The 20712-nt window shown below is 37.3% G+C and overlaps 1 protein-coding gene across 1 annotated transcript in view; it reads right to left on the bottom strand.

Moving 5' to 3' along the window:
* Positions 1–16868, bottom strand: part of LOC109046075 (ephrin-A5b-like) — a 47926-nt gene extending 31058 nt beyond the window's left edge. Inside the window, exon 1 of the mRNA XM_019063871.2 lies at positions 16031–16868. Within this exon, the coding sequence (XP_018919416.1) occupies positions 16031–16155 (125 nt within the window). The 5' untranslated portion in view covers positions 16156–16868. The remainder of the gene's footprint in view (positions 1–16030) is intronic.
* Positions 16869–20712: the final 3844 nt, after the last annotated feature.

Below are 20712 nucleotides of genomic sequence, written 5' to 3'. Positions count from 1 at the left end.
AGGTCATGCAACATTATTTAACACTCCCTAAATTAAGCACAACTCAAAATGTTTGAATATTAAGGCCTGTTGTGAGAAGAAATCTAATTGGTTTTTGACCCAGGTGTTGAGTAAACATTTAATGAATAAATTATGATTCAATTTTACAATTCATATGTTGCATGCATTTTATAATATTGGATATTTACTGTATACACTCACACACACATATATGCATAAATATATTTATATGCGCAGCTGTGCACTTTACTTGTCATTCTATATTCATATTCTGTATTTTTAACTCCATCGAAACAGACATGAAATACAAACATGAAACTCATTCACAATAATTCTATAATAAAAATTTTCAATTTAAACTGGCAATTTGCTTTACCTTTGTTGAGCATCCTATCTAGATTTGAATTATAATTAAATTACCAATAAGGAGGGTCTTTCATCATCAGTAATCCACCTGTATTGTTGCATGTGTATGCATATGAGAGTTGCAGCTCTGGATCATTTCATTTAGTTAAAAAAAAAAAAAAAAAAAAAAACATTCATTACATGAAAGAAAAATGAAAAACCGTTAAATCTAACAATGTTAACAGCTCTGATGACAATAAATATTTCCTTGTGACTGGTCGCCCTCTATGCCTGTCCTTTGATCATAAATTTTCAGTAGCAGGACGTCTGACTTAAGTAAAATAGACAACACTGAAACATATGTGGCCAAGAGGGCAACATACATAAAAGGGAGTCTGCAAACAGATCTAAGAGAAGCAGGGCTCTTTAGCAGAGACAGTTTTATAACCTGATTCACTCAGCAAAATACAGCGCCATAAAATAAGCTCTCTGTCCATGCAACGTCATGGCACGATGACAGGCCGTGTTAATCACTGCCGTTATATGCACATCCAGCAGACAATCTGCAGCCACAACTGAAGCCTGGACTGCATAGCTCAATCAGCCTGAGCCCAGCAGACCAGAGCCTGTAAACCGCTCTCATTCCCAGAAAATTCTGCTGAGGGAAGGAGTTAATATCTTCTCTCGTCATAGCTGCAATAGTCTAGGTCTGGTTCTGATCAGAGATAAATGTTTTGGTGAGTGGACTGTGCTGTGCTAGACAGCTCTTTGTGGTTTTAGGGCCTGTATGGGGTCAGTATGGATCATTTTGTTGATAGAGGCCTGATGTGGGTAAATTACAGTGTCAAAAGTATAACTCGAAACGGTCACACAGGGTGCACTCTAAGTACTTGCATGCCGTCCAGTGATTTTCTGTAAAGGTTGTCACCAGCAATGGTCTTTTTAGGCAGAAACAATTAGTTAGGTACACATGACTGGGCAAATACTCTCTCTGGGCTCCATTCTGCATCATTCAGAATTGAATTGCAGCAGAAAACAGGACACAGAATCACAATTTGTATTTAATTCTAGGAAGGAAGTAGAATTTTTAATGAAAATTCAAAGAAATAAATATAACAATAATTATTAAGTAGAAAAGCAAAGTCTGAAAGCAGACTTTAACTTGTCTGAACGGTTTGAAAAAGGACTGAAGTCTTGAAGTTTTAAGGTTTATAGGTCTTACAGACAGAAAGAACAATAGATAGAATGAAGACTGATAGAACGAATGATAGAACGATAGACAGATGGATAGATAGATAAATAGAACGACAGATAGACAATGATATAACAACAGAATGAATCCTATATAGAAAGAGGATAGATGAAAAAATTAGAATGAATGAGATTAAAAGAACAATAGACAATGAGATAGATAGATAGATAGATAGATAGATAGATAGATAGATAGATAGATAGATAGATAGATAGATAGATAGATAGATAGATAGATAGATAGATAGATAGATAGATAGATAGATGATAGAATTTTAATTCAAATTCTTTAGATCTGAATTTTGCCCAAATCTGCCATGCTGTACACAGATTGAAAGATTCAAATCTTTTGCCTTGTTAGTCAAAGCTATAGATCAGTAGATAAACTGAACAAACAGACAGGACAGAATGATTTAAGGTGCTGACTGTGAATTTCAAAGTGGCAGCTTTAAAAGCGAGGCTGCTGACTATCACGTGTCTACACCAGCAGATAACCTTCGACTCAGCTTTCATGGGGCGTTTGATTCACGGTGGCCCCCTCACTGGCTAGAGTGAGAAAGAGCACGCCATGAAGAGAGGAAAAGTCCCTGTGATGGTGCTGATAGTCACACTCTTGGTGTGTAGTTTCCTCCATCTGTGAGAAACAGCCTGCACTGCTTGCTCAGCGGGAAAAGACACACACACAAAAAAGGGCGGAGCCGCCGTTCTGGCCTCAGATTCCAATCACTCTGACTCACATTCACGTTTATTTGTCCCCATCAGACAATGCAAACGGAGTGCTGTGATATTTATTCACGCAACTAATGGAAGAAAAGTTCTAAATTACTAGGTGCTGACATCAATCCAAACACAAATTTATATCTTATGACATTATCGAGAATATAAACCAAACAATAGACTTCTGCAAGTCATGTGAGAGTTCGGCTACAGCTTAGATCCTGCTGATGTGCTGAAACCTCCTACTTGTGCCAATGAGAGAGGTGTCAGACACAATTAGACACCTTGCTCTGCGCACCGCATAGACCAATGCGCTACTTGTCTCTTCTCGTTTACAAAGATTTTGTTCAACAGTTTCTTCATCTGCTTCCACAGACCATCTATTTCAATTGAAAATGAATGCACTCAGACATAACCAAACAGAATTTAGCAAGAAATGGTCCTCAGTTTGAAGCTAAACAAGGCAGGCATGATTATGGTCTGAGTCACTGAACCAAAACTCTCTAGAGAGATTGCAGCTTTTGTGCTAGCTACAAACTTTTGGTACGTTAAACGGAAAGTAAGTGCTATTTTATAACTATAGGCAAGTTAAAACAAATTCTAAAGTAAACTGGATCAGCAGAAACTTGGGTTCTCAACTTTATAAATTAACTTTGTGATTTTTTAATGCCATGTCAGCACCAATAAAATGTTCATGGCAAGAACAGAAAATCAAAAATATTAACTGATATTTTACACTAATATTTAAAAGAAATTATAAAACTTTTTTCCTTAGACTTTAAAAAATTGTAGAAAAACTTTAAATAACTGTTTGAATAAAGCCTTTCACTTCTTGTGATTAATTATTTAAAAAAGCTTCATATTTTATATTGCTGAATTATATTTTATATATTTTATTACATTAAATGTTTTGTTACTTAAATTTTATTTTATTATTTTATATTTTTTATTATATCTATCTTTGAAAATTCTAGTAATTACATATATGCTTGTATATATTGTGTATGTATATATGTGTGTGTGTGTGTGTGTGTGTGTGTGTGTGTGTGGTGTGTGTGTGTGTGTGTGTGTGTGTGTGTGTGTGTGTGTGTGTGTGTGTGTGTGTGTGATTAAACAATGATCATTTTCAATTAACTGACAGCTATAGTTCCAACTACATAGGGTGATCTAATATAATCAGTGGAATAAGTGCACATCATTCACCATTACATATTAGAGCCCTGCACAGGCCTCAAATTTAGGCCCGATCCTGGCCCTGGCCCGAGATGCTCATGCCCGAGCCAGGCCCGTGTCCGTCAGCTTATCAGGATTACCAGCCTGAGCCCGACCCGAGCCCGCCTTTTTCCCCCTTTCTCCCAAAACAGCTTATACTACTGTTTCAGCTATTAAAAATAGTTCAGTTTTGTATGTAATGGCAAAGTGATTATATTTCGTTTAGTTTTTTATTAAGTTAATTTCGAAAAACGTTTGGAGCATTTTTTGTTCGTTAAATATACGTTTTTGTTTTTTAAAGTAATGACCAAGCGGCCAGCATATATGTTTGATCAATTTAGCCTTCTCAAATCATCACAACTTGCCTAAAATAAAGTCTATAGATATACCAAAACAGTTCAAGCATATAACCATGTTTAAACGTTAAACCTAGATAAACGTGCGCTATATACAATAGTTTGTGCGGAGAGTGGAAGCTGCGCGCTTTGCAGGGCATGGAGGTGCCTGCGTGATCACTTGCATGTTTTCCGTGAATACGCCGTCATTTTTGCTCATAAGGTAAGAGTAATTCATCATTCGTAACTGTAAAGGGTCTAATTTTATTTTTGTTCACTACAAAACAAAACGTTGTGCTTTTATAAAATAAATAAAACAAACATGATGCGCTTTCTTCCATCTGGTCTTGAATAGGAATGGTAATCAAATCAAAAATCTTTCAAAATGCAGCTTTTAATAACTCCCCAGGCTCCAACTTCTCCCTGAAGCTCTGCATGGTCAACTGTCTCCTGCATGCTAATGCGTGCATATATGTGTTGCATATTGTGTAGGCGATGTATTATATTTATAATAGCCTATAATCATTATAACAGTATTTCATACAGTAGCCTATGTGTGCTCTGTGCATATATGTGCACAATAAAAGGAGAGAAGCTAAATGAGACTGATCTGTAAAAAAAAAAAATGGCCCGAGCCCTGCCCGAATGGATTCAGTGTGTCAGGCCCCATCGGGACCCGACGGGCTTGCAGACCTACATATCCATGTTCAATTGTTCACTACAATTTTCTAATACAGCATCCTTTTGCATTTTGCAGAGAAAATAAATAGCACAAGACCACAAGCTCTTTAATCAAATCTTGTTTTCTTAAGTGCTATTTATACCTAATATTTGCGGCAGGTCACAGGTTGCTCTTCTGACGGACCCTGGAAGAGCACAACATATGATTCACATACAAGCACAGATATCAGAGCTTACACATATTTTCTCTGAAAACACTGTCCTCACGCCCTGTAAAAATGCCCCTAGGCTTAACGTAGGAATGCGCCCAAGCATTTTCTCTTTTTCTCTCTCTCTCTCCTAGAATGGGAGTCTTTGGCAAACAGACCAATTCAATTAGCACCTGAAAGAAAGTGGGAAAGTCTTCAGCTTCGGCCTGCTCTCTGCGCTGCATTTCATTTCCACTCGTTTGTTTTGAACACTGAAAACCACAGAGGTTGTTGCTGTGATTACACATTTGATTTGGAATTAAAATGACTCATGGTGTTGGATGAAACTTGATGTGATTAATGCCCATCAATCTTGGTGTGGACAACATTTCCAGGTACTAGTCATATGGTTTTCCCCACCATAACATAAACTATTGTCATTAAAAGCCACCATTCATTTCAAAACATTTATTTTATATATTCTATTCAAAATGTGGTTTTCTTTTAGACAATATACATTTCATCTGAACTGATTGATTCCATAGATTATTTAAATTCAATCATCCTTAATTATTTGTTCTGCCAAAATTTACTACAGCTATTTCCACTACATTAAACTAAGGAAACTGTGGTAGCCACCACTGGCATTAAGACAACCAAAAAAATTACAAAGATTTTCTTACCATTAGAATTACACAGTATATAAATATATATATAGAAAAATATAAAGATAGATGAATAGATAAAACATATTGATTTCATGGTAGTACATCTTGTGCTTTTGCTGATAGATTTTATTGTCTTGAGGTATATACTTTTTTTGCCCTCAATGAGTCCTAAACAGTAAACTTATTTATCCTTGACACAGCAAATCTCTGTGCCATTAAGGGTAATTTAAGTTCAGCCGCAACCCAACAGAGCTGAATAATGGCCTTAAATAACTGCACACAAACACACAGATACACTTGCAAAACAAACAAAAAAATCGGACCAAATGTGCAATTGGCAAATTTGCAGAGGACATTAAAAGGACAAAATCTGAGCAAATCCAAATTTCTTCTTTTTTTTTCTGCGAATCATAATTTAGCAGATGTTTGAGAACAGAAAAAAACTTGGAGGTGACTTTGATCTTTACAGCAAGACTTACTTCTAAAGCATCTGAGTCTGTGAAATGGCCTGAATGATTACCCTTGGCTGTCTTTTCAAACACTTATCAAACACTTTTATTTGAGAGATAAAACATCCTAAATGCATCATAAACATCTCAGAGTGGTGATTAGCTCGGGCTGGAACCCCACTGGCTGGAGGTGCTAATGGACTGAGGTCAAGAGAGCGATGGGAAGCCGCAGCCATGCGGTTGTGACCTTTCTGGCTTTGCCATCAAACTACGTGCCATGAGGTCAGTATAAACCTTTTTATTTGGCCTTGAAATCACAATGTTCATTGTCTCCCTGAGAAAACCAGAAACAATTAAACCCACTGAACTCCCACACCAGTTTCAACAAACCTAATGCTGCCTTAATTTAACGTAATTCTGGACTACAACAAAAGGGCTATGGAAAATGAGACTGCAAACATAATGTTTCCATCCCATGTGATAACATTATGAACTGCCGTTTTGTATAAATTATCACATTTCAGCATCATTAAATAACGTTCACGCCACAAGTGAAAAACCCAGTGTCCAGGATGTCAGATTAAAAGGGTGCAAATGTGGCAGGATGTGCCAGTCCAGATAAGCACGGCCACAACGGGGTCTGTCTTCAACAGCACGTCTTCATCCCACGCGCACCAAATGAAATTAGTGTGTCTGTCTGGGCAAAAGCGGAGATTCACATTAAAATCGCACGGTGCTACACAATCATCTGAAAAGCATCTGGACTGAGTGATTTGCTCAATAGGCTCTGCTGTACCGGCTCCATATGGTGAATTCAATGGCCACTATGCGATATCGCACCCGGGCAGGGAGTGGGGAGATAGGCAAAATAATCAAACGCAGAAAAGAGAAAACACAAAGTCATTATAAGACATCAGGGATGAGACAGAGGCAGACAGGGATTCATTCCCCTAGTGGGAAGGCTAAAATTGAGAGTGGCTGCGTGCTCGTATCCTAACACCCATATAACACATATTCCTTGCTTTTAAAGGCTGGTATGCATATCAGGATTATTCCTACTTTCGAAAAAAGATATTATCAGTTTGACAGGGTCGCAAGAGGGGATGGAAATGACATCAGAGTTAAGGCGGACAATAAAAAGAGGTGAGAACACAGTTGAGCCAGGCTACAGCCCAGCGTGAGCTGTTTCATCCCCACCGTGTATCTGATATCAACCCTTAAGACAGAGTCCGTGGACGTGGCAGACAACTGGCGACGGAGAAAGAGAGGGGAGAGGGGAGCGACTATAAGGGGGCCTGTGCATCCACTAACCTTCTCACTTTCACACCGGAGCAAACTTTAGGTGTCCCGAAGTGTGCATGAATTATATGAAGGCTAATATGAGAACATAACTTATGAATCACTCTCTGTTGGCAGGGACCAGCGCCAGCCCAACTATTAAACATTGTAAATTTGAAGGTAGTGGTCGTTCTGTTCACTTATGAAATACAGTGGCATGCTTTTAAGGGTGATCGATCTTTAAGTGAACTTACCATGCAAATCACCTGAACCTAAACTGAACTTGAGGCTAATAAGAAGGAATATGTTCTGCATTCAGGCCACCCCAAGTTACTCTACTGTGCTAATCTGCCTGAAGATCCTCAACCCATCAAAACCTTATTGGTTTCCCCAGATCTGCAGAGCCCCTACTGATGATTCCATTGGTGGTTTCTGGTAACCACTCCCCTCGATTGCTTTGTTCCATGCCCCAGTTTTCAATAGTAAACAGGCATATTATAACATACTCGTAGTAGTGTGGTGTAAATCACGGTTACAGATTATAAAGAATCAAACTGACAAAAATAAGGGATAATATTAAAATACAACCTTTCAGTTAAAAAAAATAATTTATTTATTAATAATAAAATTAATAAATGTCAAGGGATAAATTTGGTGTGTTTGTTATAATATAATAGAATGTGTGGAAGATAACTGAGTCATATTTATGTGAATTAAAAAGAAAAATCCTTACTTTCAGGTATCATAAATTTTCTCACACTTTCATTAAATTTGTAACAATACTTGACACATAAAAACCTTTATATAAAAAAACATTAAATCTTTAAAAAAGTATTTTATATCAATAAATAAGTAAATATATCAATACAATTGCATTTACTATGAGTAATGAATGTAATCCTGTAATCATTAAAACAGTAAATTGTTGCAAATTTCCACGTGCCGGTCTGAGAGCATTAGAAGGTGATGATTTGAAGGATTTTCTTTGTGTCTTTTCAAGGAAGCAGAAATGCCCAGAGGGCCATAGGTACAGCCATAAAAGTGGTTTATTTGTTTCCTGAGCACATTTAGTGCTTATGTTTCCATCGGAAGCCTTTATGGCATTGCAATAATATTTATGTCCAAGACAGATGGTTTCTTTTGAGCTATAATGGGATCGTATTTCTGTTCATGTCTTGTGGCGGCACAAAATTCCTCCTGACAAATTTATCGCTTTTTGGATAAGATGTCTAATGAAGCCTGTGCATGCAGGGTTATTAATTTACATAATGAATTGCTGTGGAACATACAGTTTTTAATTTATTGTATATCAGGAAAAATAATTTTTAACTATTTCTGTTGGGGAAACAAACATATAGATATAGAATTTAGGGTATTTAGACACTGGTGAATTATTTGCATCTTTCAAAGCAAAAAATAATGCTAGAAAAAATTATAGAAACATTAAATGCAAAAAACAAGGTGTTTTTAAAGCATATTTATACACAAATGAAAATCTTGAATATTTGTAAATATGTATCATGTAAAAAAAATACATGTATATCATGTAAATTATTGAAAGTTTAATTTTCATGTATATAGCCAAAAAAGCAGTTATTTAAATTCATAATAAATAGCACAATAGCCCTAAACCAAAAAAAGCTCCCATCCTAATCCTAAAAAGAAAAGATTTATCTTTGCATTTACTCATGTTTTTAATCACATTTGGGATTATTCCCCCTGCTTCACGCTTTAAAATGCTGGCAAACCAAAAAAGGCGGCAAAAAACAGCTTATTTTTTGATCACTGACCACATGCTTATTCCTGAGATACATTGCAATACATACTGAAACAGGAATGTATGGTTAATTATTCAGCCTAATAAAATGTGACACTTCCAGTTTTCACCTTTCCCAGTTTCAGTGTTTTGCTCTACGTCAGTTCTTACAGTCCGAGTGATCAAACTGGGAGGACCAATAATGATTAGTTTCTGTTAACTAGTGCTTCACGGTGATTCAAAGAAAGCCTTAGGGGAAGAAACCTTAATTTCCTGCAGACTCCCTGAATGGTCGTGGGGCTGCTTTGAAACAGGATGATACTGGTTAGCGGCTCATTGTCTATTAGACAAAGTAGGGCTGTTCGCCCATTAGCACCTCTTTGTACTGACCGCTCAAGGTGTGACACACAACTTGTCACAGGAGCAGCGTGAGCACGCCTGCAGTTTCACTGAATCACATGAGAGATCAAAGGATTCAAAACAATGGCAAACCCATATGCATATTCAAAATGCCATTTTGATTGCATTACAAATCAAATGTACAAGCAGTGCATCACTATTTATATCAAGTATAACAAAAGAGTTGTTATAGTTCGACCGGCACGCATCTTTCGTGTGTTTGCTTAGCTAGAAGGTCACTTTCGGAATAGGAAGTGCTTGATTGATTAGCAGCTGACACTTTGTCCTCCTTCTTTGTGATGACCTGTTACTACAGCTGCCCTCTCATCCCCTGCAATGTTTGCTGCCCCACGCACGCGATCCCACTCCCGGCAGCCAGTAGTGCGCTTGTCTGCCTTGCCGCTTCGCTGCATCCTCTCATCGCATTACTTCTGCTATTCTAACTTTTCCATCAATTATGCACAAGAATAACTGAGGCCTGGCCGCAGCAGATACATAAAAGAGGAGTGGATTCCTCCATGACTCAACCATCTGCTAGCATGTTCCCCCTACCAGTGATACTAGTGCCAGAGCACCAGAGTACAGTCTGGTTTATGATGTCTGTGGCGTAAATTAAATGTACAAATTTAGAGTTGTGTTGTGTAACACAAACATTTTTGGACTAGTTTACTTCTGGAATGGGGTCAACATTCTAGAGTGAAACTGATAGAAATCAATAAACTCTTCATTCTTTTGCATTGATTGACTGCAAGATCTAAATTAAACACAGTTTGGAAGGAAATCAGTTGTAAAGCATTAAAAATGCTGAAAAGGGCTACAAAAGAAGGAAACCTTCTCCCAGATCTGCTGCTGTTCCATTCAAAACACAAAATGGAAGCAAGATTGAAAATGGCCGCGTGGACACTCCTACGTCTGCTAGAAAAATACTAGTAGACTACTCATGCTGACAAGAAAGGACTGGAAACCAATTCATAGATAATGACAAACATAATGAAAGTGTCATTAAATGATTAAAACTGACAGAAAATGATTTAATGCAATCTAATTTGTGGTAAAATCTACAGTACCCAAAGCGAATCAGAAGAAATTAATCTACCAAAAAAGTAATCCACCGCAATATAGCAAAACATGGACCACAAGATTCCAATGATGGTCACACTGACCTCATTTTCTCAACATTGCGTGTTAAGGTTTGTTGGCCAGACTTTTGACTCTGAGATCGCAAACAGCATTTAATATTTTATGCATCCCAATGCTCGGAACGTACCCAAATTTGTAACAAGGAAATGCTTTACCACTTACCACAGACTGATCATCTTTAAAATGCTCCGCAATCTCAAACCAAGAAAGTGATGAGAACATCTAAGTCCCAAAAAGTTTATTTTGACCTTTGTTTTATTATTGAAAGAGGGACACATTTCTAAATATGAACTGATAAATGTGCAATGTTTAAAAGCAGCAGCCAAATCATTTTAAGCAATTAACAGCCTAATTAAACTGTATCTTTTTTTATTAGTATTATTGGGTTTATACATAAAAAATAACTACTAAATTACTTACTGGATTATCCTTGGAGGTTTTGCTGTTTTGGCCTTTTAATTTCGTTCATAAAAGATTTGGTAAATTAAAAACGTCACATTGTGTTTTTCTCTACAATATTTAATTAACAATCTGTTAATTTTATTGGAGCACCACCATAGCCATAATTGCAATATGTCCGTAATAATGTAGCCAAAGCCGCTTAATGGCAAAGAATGTTTTTTTTAAAAAGATGTATGTCCTTCACCACACTGCAAAAATATTCATCATCCAATTAATACGTTGAATGAGTGAAATATTTCATGGTAGGCAGCTTCAAAGAATCCTTGTAGGTTCTTTATGGATGAGAAAGAAAGATAAAGGCATTCTTCAGCCAAAAGTCCCTCATTTGTGCAAGTTTTAAGGTTATAGACCAAGTTCAAATCAGTGAGACAAGTTTTTCAAGCTATGAAGCCTACACTCTCTCTCTTTCTCTCTCTCTCTCTCTCTCTCTCTCTCAGTTTCTTGTTCTTTCTTGTTTTCCTTTATGCTAACTTTTGCAGAGTCAGTAAATTTTTATTAGCTTAGCCTGTCGAACAAATGCTTCCTTCATTATTTCTCATTGCGATTAAATGTGCCGTAATGCAGGGCACAAAGAGCAAATCGCTCTGCGCTTTCACGGTGAAAGAATGGACAAAGTAGTCATTACCGCATGCTACATTTTCCTTCAATTCTTATCAAGGGGGCTTAGTAAACTTTAGGGTCCTTTCAGGAGCTTTATCAGGTCATTAAGGTCTGAAACTGATTAATATGAATTGTTGTTGGGGTCGTGGCTCTCCGAGGGAGACACAGAAGGGTGAAGGGGTCCACAGGAAGTGTTTTGTATCTTTACACAATGGGCCGATGACCTCCTAAGCCCTTTAGTGCCTTTCTGTTAATACCTTCAGCCAAGCCTTCAAAGACGCCACCGAAGACATTTCACCACTCACAGTTTGAAAGCTCACCATGTATGAGGAGCTTACCTCGAGCAAACACAGAGACCTGAAATGCATCAGTTATCATCTAAAAGTTCAGAGAGGAAGAGCGATCGCTGTGATGACTCAAGCGTGATTACGAAAAATGAAAAGAGAACCGGTTGACTTTAATTTAAAAAAAAAGAGAGAGAGAGACACTCCCAGAATTCTGGCTGAGATTCAATTATGACAGTTTATTAGCGGAACGCAAAAGATGAGTGCAGAAAGAATGGGGCCAGGCACCTCTCGGTGTGTTAGGGGTCATCAAACAGCAGGATGTTCTAGCTACCCTGCAGGAGAACTTTCTCTCTGCTGGAATGAGTCTTCTGATACCCCAAATCTTTTGAGAGTGCCAGCACACCGCCATATAGCCCTGGAGGGTTAATCGGGATGGGGTGCGATTGTGGGACTCAAACCGAGAGGCCTGCGGTTCCCATCTGTAACTCTTTCCATTGTTTAGTCGGCCTATATTTCCTTCTACAAGCCATGTTGTATGCACTTCCTGCGTGTAAGAGCCTAAATACTTTAAACTCTGGCAACGATCCACTAAGACAGGAACAATGGCACCCTTTCACGTGGGGTGGGAGAAGACCGAGGTCTTCAGACCAGTCAATATTTGGACATGATTTTTTTTCCCCCATTTAAAATCGAGGCGGAATCAAGCAGCAGGAGGCCAGAAGTGCCAGCGAGGGAAAAGAAGGGTAAACACGGAGAACAATACAAACTGAACTCCACACAATACCACCAAACAGCTATCACAATATCAACTGGCCACAAACCGCAAACCATGGGCTTTGTTTTTAAAGTGGGGATTAAAACTGAGCCGGTACAATAAGGAAACCATCTAAGGGTCATATTGCACAAGCTAGAGTTAAGAGGTGAAAAAGAGATGGCTTTACAGGAGATACATGACATTTCCCATTTCTGTAGTGAAGGAATAAGCAAGGAAAGACTACAGAGAATGCGTTTAAGTGTAAAATGTTACAAAAAACCCAAGTCTAAATAGGCAGAGTGTACTATTCACTACACCACCTGACTGAAAAGGCTTCAAAAACTGTAGGAAAAGTGCCACATCTGTTACTGAGAGATTTGAGAGGCATTATCAATGATTAAAACAGGACTCCGTCAGAATGCTGAAATCCCTCTGCCCAACTGTTAGGTCCATTCGACAGACCTCTTTGATGGACAGTGGTATCGGCTTCCATGGCACCACATACACAAACAGCCAGAAGATGACAGATGATAACATAAGAACTTTTTTAGTTTTTTATTTTAGAATTTAGCACAAAAAATATTGACAAATGAGTATATTTGCGATGTAGATCGCATATCTGGATTACCCGAACACTACTTTCTCAGAAACACAGGATAGGCAGGATAGCGAAGGAAACAATAAGCTCTCTATCTCAAGCCAATCCAGTAATGCCTGTGAAAAAAAACATGTCTCAAACTAAGAAATGACTAATCTGAGAACAAGCTGGGAAACTTCAGAGGAAATCTGCCAACTTGAATTGAATTTGTAATTGCAAACGGCGTGGACCGAAGTGGAGAGGGAAAAAAAGAGCCTCCGAAACCCAGTGAAGCTTGTAAGACCACCATATGTAGAGCAAGACAGAGGCTTACATATGAATGGGTGCGCTGCAAATCTCAGGCCGAAAACTAAAGGAGCCATTCCTCCCTAAATCCTCTAAAGAATCTCTATAGACTCCTCTGTACTCACTCATGTGAAAATACTAGCAATCACCCAGTACGTTTGCCGCCGCTCTAAAGTGTAACTCCTTCGCTTGCAAAATAACAATTAAGAGATAAGCCTGTCTGCGTGCTTTGAGAAAAAAAAATGAATAAACAGTTGTGATTCTTATTATTATAGTATGTTGTTTGTCACTAAATGCCATTGAGCTATTAAGAACTTCAATTAAAGCTCTAATGTAGGCAATCTTTCTGACAAATTAATATTCCATGGCACAGCTATCTAAATCTTTGAGTTGGACTCCAGTACAACTGTTTCTAATGTTCGTAATTTAGCCATGTTAATGAGCAACATTAAGAGAGGAAGATTCAGCTATTTGAAACAACACAATGCACCGATCAAGCATCTAAAAAGATAAATCAATGTCTAAATAAAAAAGTCAGACATCAGATCTGTGTTCCTGTGGCTCAGTGGTAGAGCATTGTGTTAGTAGTGCAAAAGGTTGTGGGTTTGATTCCCAGGGAACACATGTTAGGTAAAAAAATTAAATAAAAAAATGTTAGCCTGAATGCACTGTAAGTTGCTTTGGATAAAAGCGTCTGCTAAACGTATAAATGGAAATGTAAGATTGATGTACAGACACATTCTGATCAAAAGTTTTCTTGTTTTATGGGTTATAAGTGACATTCAGGGCCCCAAGGTCTTGCCAGAGAGTGCTGCTACATTATACAGAACAGCCAGATTTGAATTAGGCCATTGGGTGAGAATGTGAACGAGAGATACTCATTTGAACTAACTCATTTATTTGCTAGAGGGGCCTCATTTTGCCCGGACAAAACCTAGGCAGGGAGCCTCCAACACACACACGCAGATATTCACGATCACACAAACACACACATTTCTGCCAAGCTATAGAAACCGGGCTCGCCCTCAGATTCACCCTAACCAGAGCTCAATACTGTCCGATGATGGTTAACCGCAGCCTTGTGCTGTTATCACTGAATGTGTGACCCCTCTCTCATGAGCATGCACCCAACTGGGCATCAGCCTCTCCTGAAATGCCTCTCTGGGTTTGACCCATTGTGTAAAACCAGCATGGGGCTGGGGTGCAGGGCAGAGAGAGAGCCCCATGGCAACTGAAGAGGAACAACTGAGAATGGTCATGAGCTGGACGCAGCGCTTTCAGGCAACTAAAGATTTGCGGCAAAGAGAAGGGGACAGCGAGCCAGATGTAATTTCAATTTAAACATATTAAATGTTAATTGTTCAATTATTTTTCACATGAATAATAATATATTATGAATATTGGCTTATTCAAAATGATCAAACTGTTAACAGACATCAAACCAACTTATTCAAGTATTTCACATTCAGCCAGAAAAGTACTTATTTCAACTCAACTCATAATGCTATTTTTCATTACCACCCTTCACTGCACAGCAAGGTTGTATTACCTTATTAGAAAACCTTTGTTGAAATCCATTACTAGCCCATTTTCAGCCACACATTTTATAAATGCCTCAAAAGAAATATGAATCGATAGAATTGTGACCTTTTAGAATTATGATAACAAGCAAAATCACATTCAGAGAGGTAAATTGGATTTTAAAGAACAACTAACCATTGAGCCATGATATATATTTCTAATGATATTTCTAGAGGGCAATGTCTAGGACAAGCTAGTGGCACGGGGTAATAACTTCTTAGTTTTAAAGAGCAGAGAGCTTGCCTGTCAATCTCCCAAAAGCACAAAGAATACCTTCTCATATAAATCTGGCCTAAAGTTATGTAGTTATTGGAAGGAGGTAGAAATTCCCATAAAAACTAGTTTTATATATATATATATATATATATATATATATATATGTATGTATATATATTTTTATATATATATATATATATATATATATATATATATTATATATGTGTGTGTGGGGTGTGTGTGGTGTGTGTGTGTGTGTGTGGTGTGTGTGTGTGTGTGTGTATATATATATATATATATATATATATATATATATATATATATATATATATATATACACACACACACACACACATACATTTATATATACATATATTTATATATACAGTAGGTACATACATACATATATAAACTACCAAACTAAAACTTGGCCTTTGTTAGCTTGGTATCAGTGAAACCCCCTACAACAAACGAACAAACAACGTACAGAATATTAGAACAACTCGCACTTCATTTTTTTTTTTCTGAGAGCCGTTTCTTACCATGCTCCTCAGAGTGTTGCCTGTTTACTGTAAAATAATGCTATTAATGTGTCTATCGCGCGTGATATGTGCACGCGTGCATTTTGTAAGAAGTTTCGCCCATACAATGTGTTTGTTATGACTGTTGTATCATCAGTCAAACTTATTCAAACGATCCTGACGAAGCTGTTCAGTTCGCATTCGCGTAATATTTCGCTCGATATCCTGCGGACTGTTGCGCTTCTAAATGATAGAAGTGAAACGGCGTTTTAATATAGCCTTTTTACTGCGCAAATAACTAACTCACCTTGGGTTTGTTCGGTTCCAGAAGACAGCGTAGCGATCCGCCACAACCTTAGACGCCGGTTCCAGGCCCAACACAGACATCCACAGGCTGATCAACACAAAATAAAACATCTCCACCTGCGGCATTTCTGAAAGTTTCAATAGCAGTCTCCTTCGATACAGCGTTCCGGTGATGAAGTGCGCGACCCGTCAGATTTTCCTTGAATATCCCACGCGCGGAATCTGTTCTCTTTAAATTATGTTTCTTTTACTGTACAAAAGATGAAGACAGATCTATACGACCGCAGTGCAAGGAATGACAAAGTCATTCAAAGAGTCACAGTTACATGTACATAATTAGAAGTAACGCTAAGATTCCGGTTTAATGCGCTCGCCAACTGTCAATAGTCCAGGCTGATAAAGCGTTCATCTCAAGCACATCCTTTCTTGCGATTTATCGACTTACTTTTCCACGAGGAGAGAAAACAATTAGACAAATTACAGGTCCTTTGAATGTTCACTTCTCATTCCAAAACCCGTCAGATGTTCAGCGCGGTTGGTCAGTGTAGTTAGTTTGAGTGAATGAAAACAACAGCGTATGTCCACTGGCACCTCATTCTCCAACCTGTGAATGAAGACCTGCGCTCTGTTTGTATGGTCAGACCTTGACGTTTATAAACTGAATTTATGTAGACGCTGTCCTGAAGCGCTGTCTTCAGATTAGGATTAGGAAACCAAACTACCTTTCTGGACGAAAGGTTTTATCGTATTCAAGATTCAGTGGTCAGATATGGTCCACAACAGTAGCCTAACCTCCTCGGCAGCTGAGTTTATCAGGGTGTATGAGCCATGCTGTCTCAGAAAAAGAGAGAGACGATACAGTTCCAGCACTCGCTCTCTTTCTCATTGGTTTGCATTTTGAATGATGGGCGTCCCGATTACAAAAACTACATCCCGCCTCCAAAGGTGGTAGAGCTGCTTTTTGACGGCGGTGCCTAATTCTCAAGAAAATACTCACATTTTTCAGCGGGTAACTGTTTAACTAGTAACGTTATTTTATAAACAACTAGTTTCCTTTTCTCGTCAAAGGCAGCAGACAGGAAGAGATAAGTGCGTTTCACGTTTTTAAGTGCCTTCCAAAATTTACATGTCGTTATTAGAAAAAGGCTAATATAATGATCAGAATCAGAATGAGCTTTATTGGCATTTAATAGGCACATTTTATTAAATACTACAAAATTACTTTGAACGGCCATCATTATAAGGGAGAAGTTTCTACCAGCAGTGGTAAATAATAATAAAAAATATTTTTTTGCTGTGCGGTATGTAATAGCCTACCGTCTCTGTCAGATTCACTAAAGTCATTTAAGTGATTCAGCGAAGGATCCATCATTCAGACTCGCGAGTCACTTTGAACTATTCATTAGAACCGGTCATAAGAATCAATCCTTTGTGAATCTGACTGGTCCTACTTGTAGGCTACGCCTGTTTCTAAATGGAATCAGCGAAGATAGATTCAGATATAGAAAGAGTGCTTTGGCATTATTTCTTGTTACACGTAATTTTTTAACCTCATCCCGTTTAATAGAACAGCATATTCACAACACGGGTAATATTAGTTTGTTTGCTTGCTTGTGCAGAAAAAATGGTCTCTAAAAATCCCTTGGAGTAGCCTATTGTAGCTAAATGTATACAGTGTAGCCTATTTCTAGAAAATATATATAGACATGTTAGTTTTGTTTATCATTATCGGTTTCATATGTAATTTTTTTCAAAATAAAGTGAAATGTAAATATTTTTTTTCTAAATTACGAGAAAGGTTTAAATGAACACAAGCGTCTGATCATAAATTCATCGCAATGTAATGTTCAAAAAGTGTGTTTGTTTATGTGGGTGGTTTGTGTTTTGTGTTTTACCACAACAGTTCCCACTCGCTCTCATCTCCAGTAAATAGGCCTACATGGTTCAGCTGAACAGTTGACATAGCCCGCTCCCTCTGTGGACCATAAAGCCCTAATACGCCCCATAGTGGAGCGACTGAAAACCGCCCAAGAGAACACGTGGGCATGTGCTCAGCATGTCAAGGCTGCAGGATGGTCTATTGTGTTACTTCAGACCAGCAACCAGCTTTCTCTCCTTTTCATGTGTGTGATTTTCTAGAACAAACCGCACAAGGTTATCATTTTGAATTTTTTTGTCATTTCCATGGAAGAAATCTCATAGGCATACAGTGTTTTGGACTTTACTGACTCAGATGCTGAGATGTACTGTGTAATATATCACACCTACAGGTCAGACCCATCAATCCTAGCAGTCTAATGCACTATTATTTGCTTCATTTGAGACAAAGAAGTCCTTTAATTAGGCTCAGAGAGTGTTTCTACATCAGATCTATACACAAGCATTTTTACTGATTTTAAACGATTGCAATAATATTATATGGTTCTTTGGTTTTATTTTTTGTACAATAAAAGATGTTTTCACCAAACGGCAAGTGTTTACTTTCTTCCCTAAAGCCTCATTCCAGTAGAGTGGAATAAACCGAAATTACATAATATAATAACTGTCTATTGTAAAGTCCAAAGTCCCTTACTAGATTTACACTGATCATCTTATTTGAAGTGATTTATGAACCATGAAATTTTTTTTTTATATCAATTTTACTGTTTTACAACATGATGGATGAGAACAATAACATTTTGCACCCATGTTTATTTTTATGTTCATTTAATGGATTGTATGTCAAACTATTTAACAATACAATGTAATGAAATCCATCATAACAAATGACAATTTCCCAGTTTTTTCTGTGCTAAAAGAACCCTTTCCTCCTCTCATCCCTTCCTATATTCCTATCATATGCTCCATTGCTTCTCTTCTTGTCTTACAATCTGCTGAACTAAATAGAATAAATGTTTATCCCATAGTCATGCTGTTTATTTCTCTGTTTTTAGAGCCTGTGTTTTGAGCAGTTGATCTGATGTAACTGACTCCAGCTGGACTCTCTGATCAATTTCTTCCATGTAGAACAGCACCATATACACTGCAGCCCAAAAAAGTTTTTGAACAGTTGCAAGTCACGCATAAAAATGTATGAATTTCACTGCATTATTTGAAGGGGGGTGAATCTAACCAGGTAGCGTCAACAAACAAATGAACCAACTACTAACGTGTTTTTTTTTTTTTTTTTTTTTTACATATTTCTAAAAATCTCAATGTATAGTATGTCAAGCTTCTAAAGCATGCTTATGCTATGTCTTAAAAAATAAATGCCTTTTAGTTTGATATAGATGAAAAAGAGAATTAATATAATAATCTTATACATATAATAATCACTAATGAAAGATTCAGCAGTTGCTATATGAGAAATAGAAATGGTCTAATTGTACAAGTGCAAATATTAATTGAATTAATAATGATAATTGTTTAATAGATTAACCATTATAAGATTATTAGAACTCGTGTGGCATCTTATAAATGGTCACCTAAAATTATTCCAAAATGAGAAGAAGAAAAAAAATCCTTTTTTATCCACACTATCAGTATGAGATGATTAAGACCGTAACTAATAATGAGAGGTTATTTTTAGATTCATGGAAATAATTCTGCTCTGTCTCTGGCAAGGTACGTCTGAATGTTAAGCTTGTTTAAAGACATAATTTATTTGAGTAACGTGCAAATGTGGTGAACCATCTGACCTCTCTTATCTCTACATGACCTGTGATTCACACACATCATGCATCTAATACACTTCAACCAGATGGACGGCGCTCAGCACATTTTCAACTGACAGGCATGTCCCTGCTGCAAGGTACCAAATCCTTGTGACCTACAGAACCTCCCCTGTTCAAGCTCAACATATGAAACAAGCACTGCTGACATCGGAATGCAAACTATTCCAAAACGGGAAGATCTCACCATAGTTTTACATTACTGTGGAGACTGACCGCATGTCTCTGATCACAGGCGTGACAGGCATAGGAGGAGAAGAGGAAGCTCTCGCAGTCTCGCTGCTGCGGGCTGCTCACCAGATAGAGCCGGATCAGAACAAGACTTGGATTCATTTGCTCAGTTTCAATCAGCTCACTTATCAGTTTCAGCTGACATCTTTTGTGTAATCTCTTCCCCCGAACAAATTTTCAGAAGACAGTCTAACAGATAAAGAAGTGCATGTCAGGAGGTATTATAGGAATTTTCTTTCAGAATATACTACATAAGCCCTCAGGGATTTTCTGATGTAGAGTAGACTGGGCAGGAAAATAGAAAAGAAAAACTTGATGTAAATCTGGGCAAAACCAACCAAGCGAGGGAAAATAAACTCCAAAACGGACTTAAGATGTATATTCAAGCATTTAAAAAAAAAAAAGAAAGAAAAATTCAATGAACAGCATTTATTTGAAATAGAAATTTTTGTAACATCACAAATGTCTTTAATGTCTTAATTAATGAAATTTAATGCATAAAAGTATAATTTCTTTAAAAAAAAAAAAGCACTTACCCAAAACTATTAGTTTTTCGAAATATTTTCAGCATTGATAATAATAATAAATTCTCAAATCATTTAAAAATTATATATAAAAATATTAATTATTACAATCTTTGGAAGCATTTATTTGAAATAGAAGTTTTTGTAACATCACAAATGTCTTTAATGTCATAATTGATCAATTTAATGCATGAAAGTATAATTTCTTTAAAAATAAA

This window comes from Cyprinus carpio, chromosome A21, assembly GCF_018340385.1.
Source record: "Cyprinus carpio isolate SPL01 chromosome A21, ASM1834038v1, whole genome shotgun sequence".
In the NCBI taxonomy this organism is placed as follows: domain Eukaryota; kingdom Metazoa; phylum Chordata; class Actinopteri; order Cypriniformes; family Cyprinidae; genus Cyprinus; species Cyprinus carpio.
Note: the sequence above shows the minus strand (reverse complement) of the source record. Positions and strands in the feature narration are given on the sequence as shown.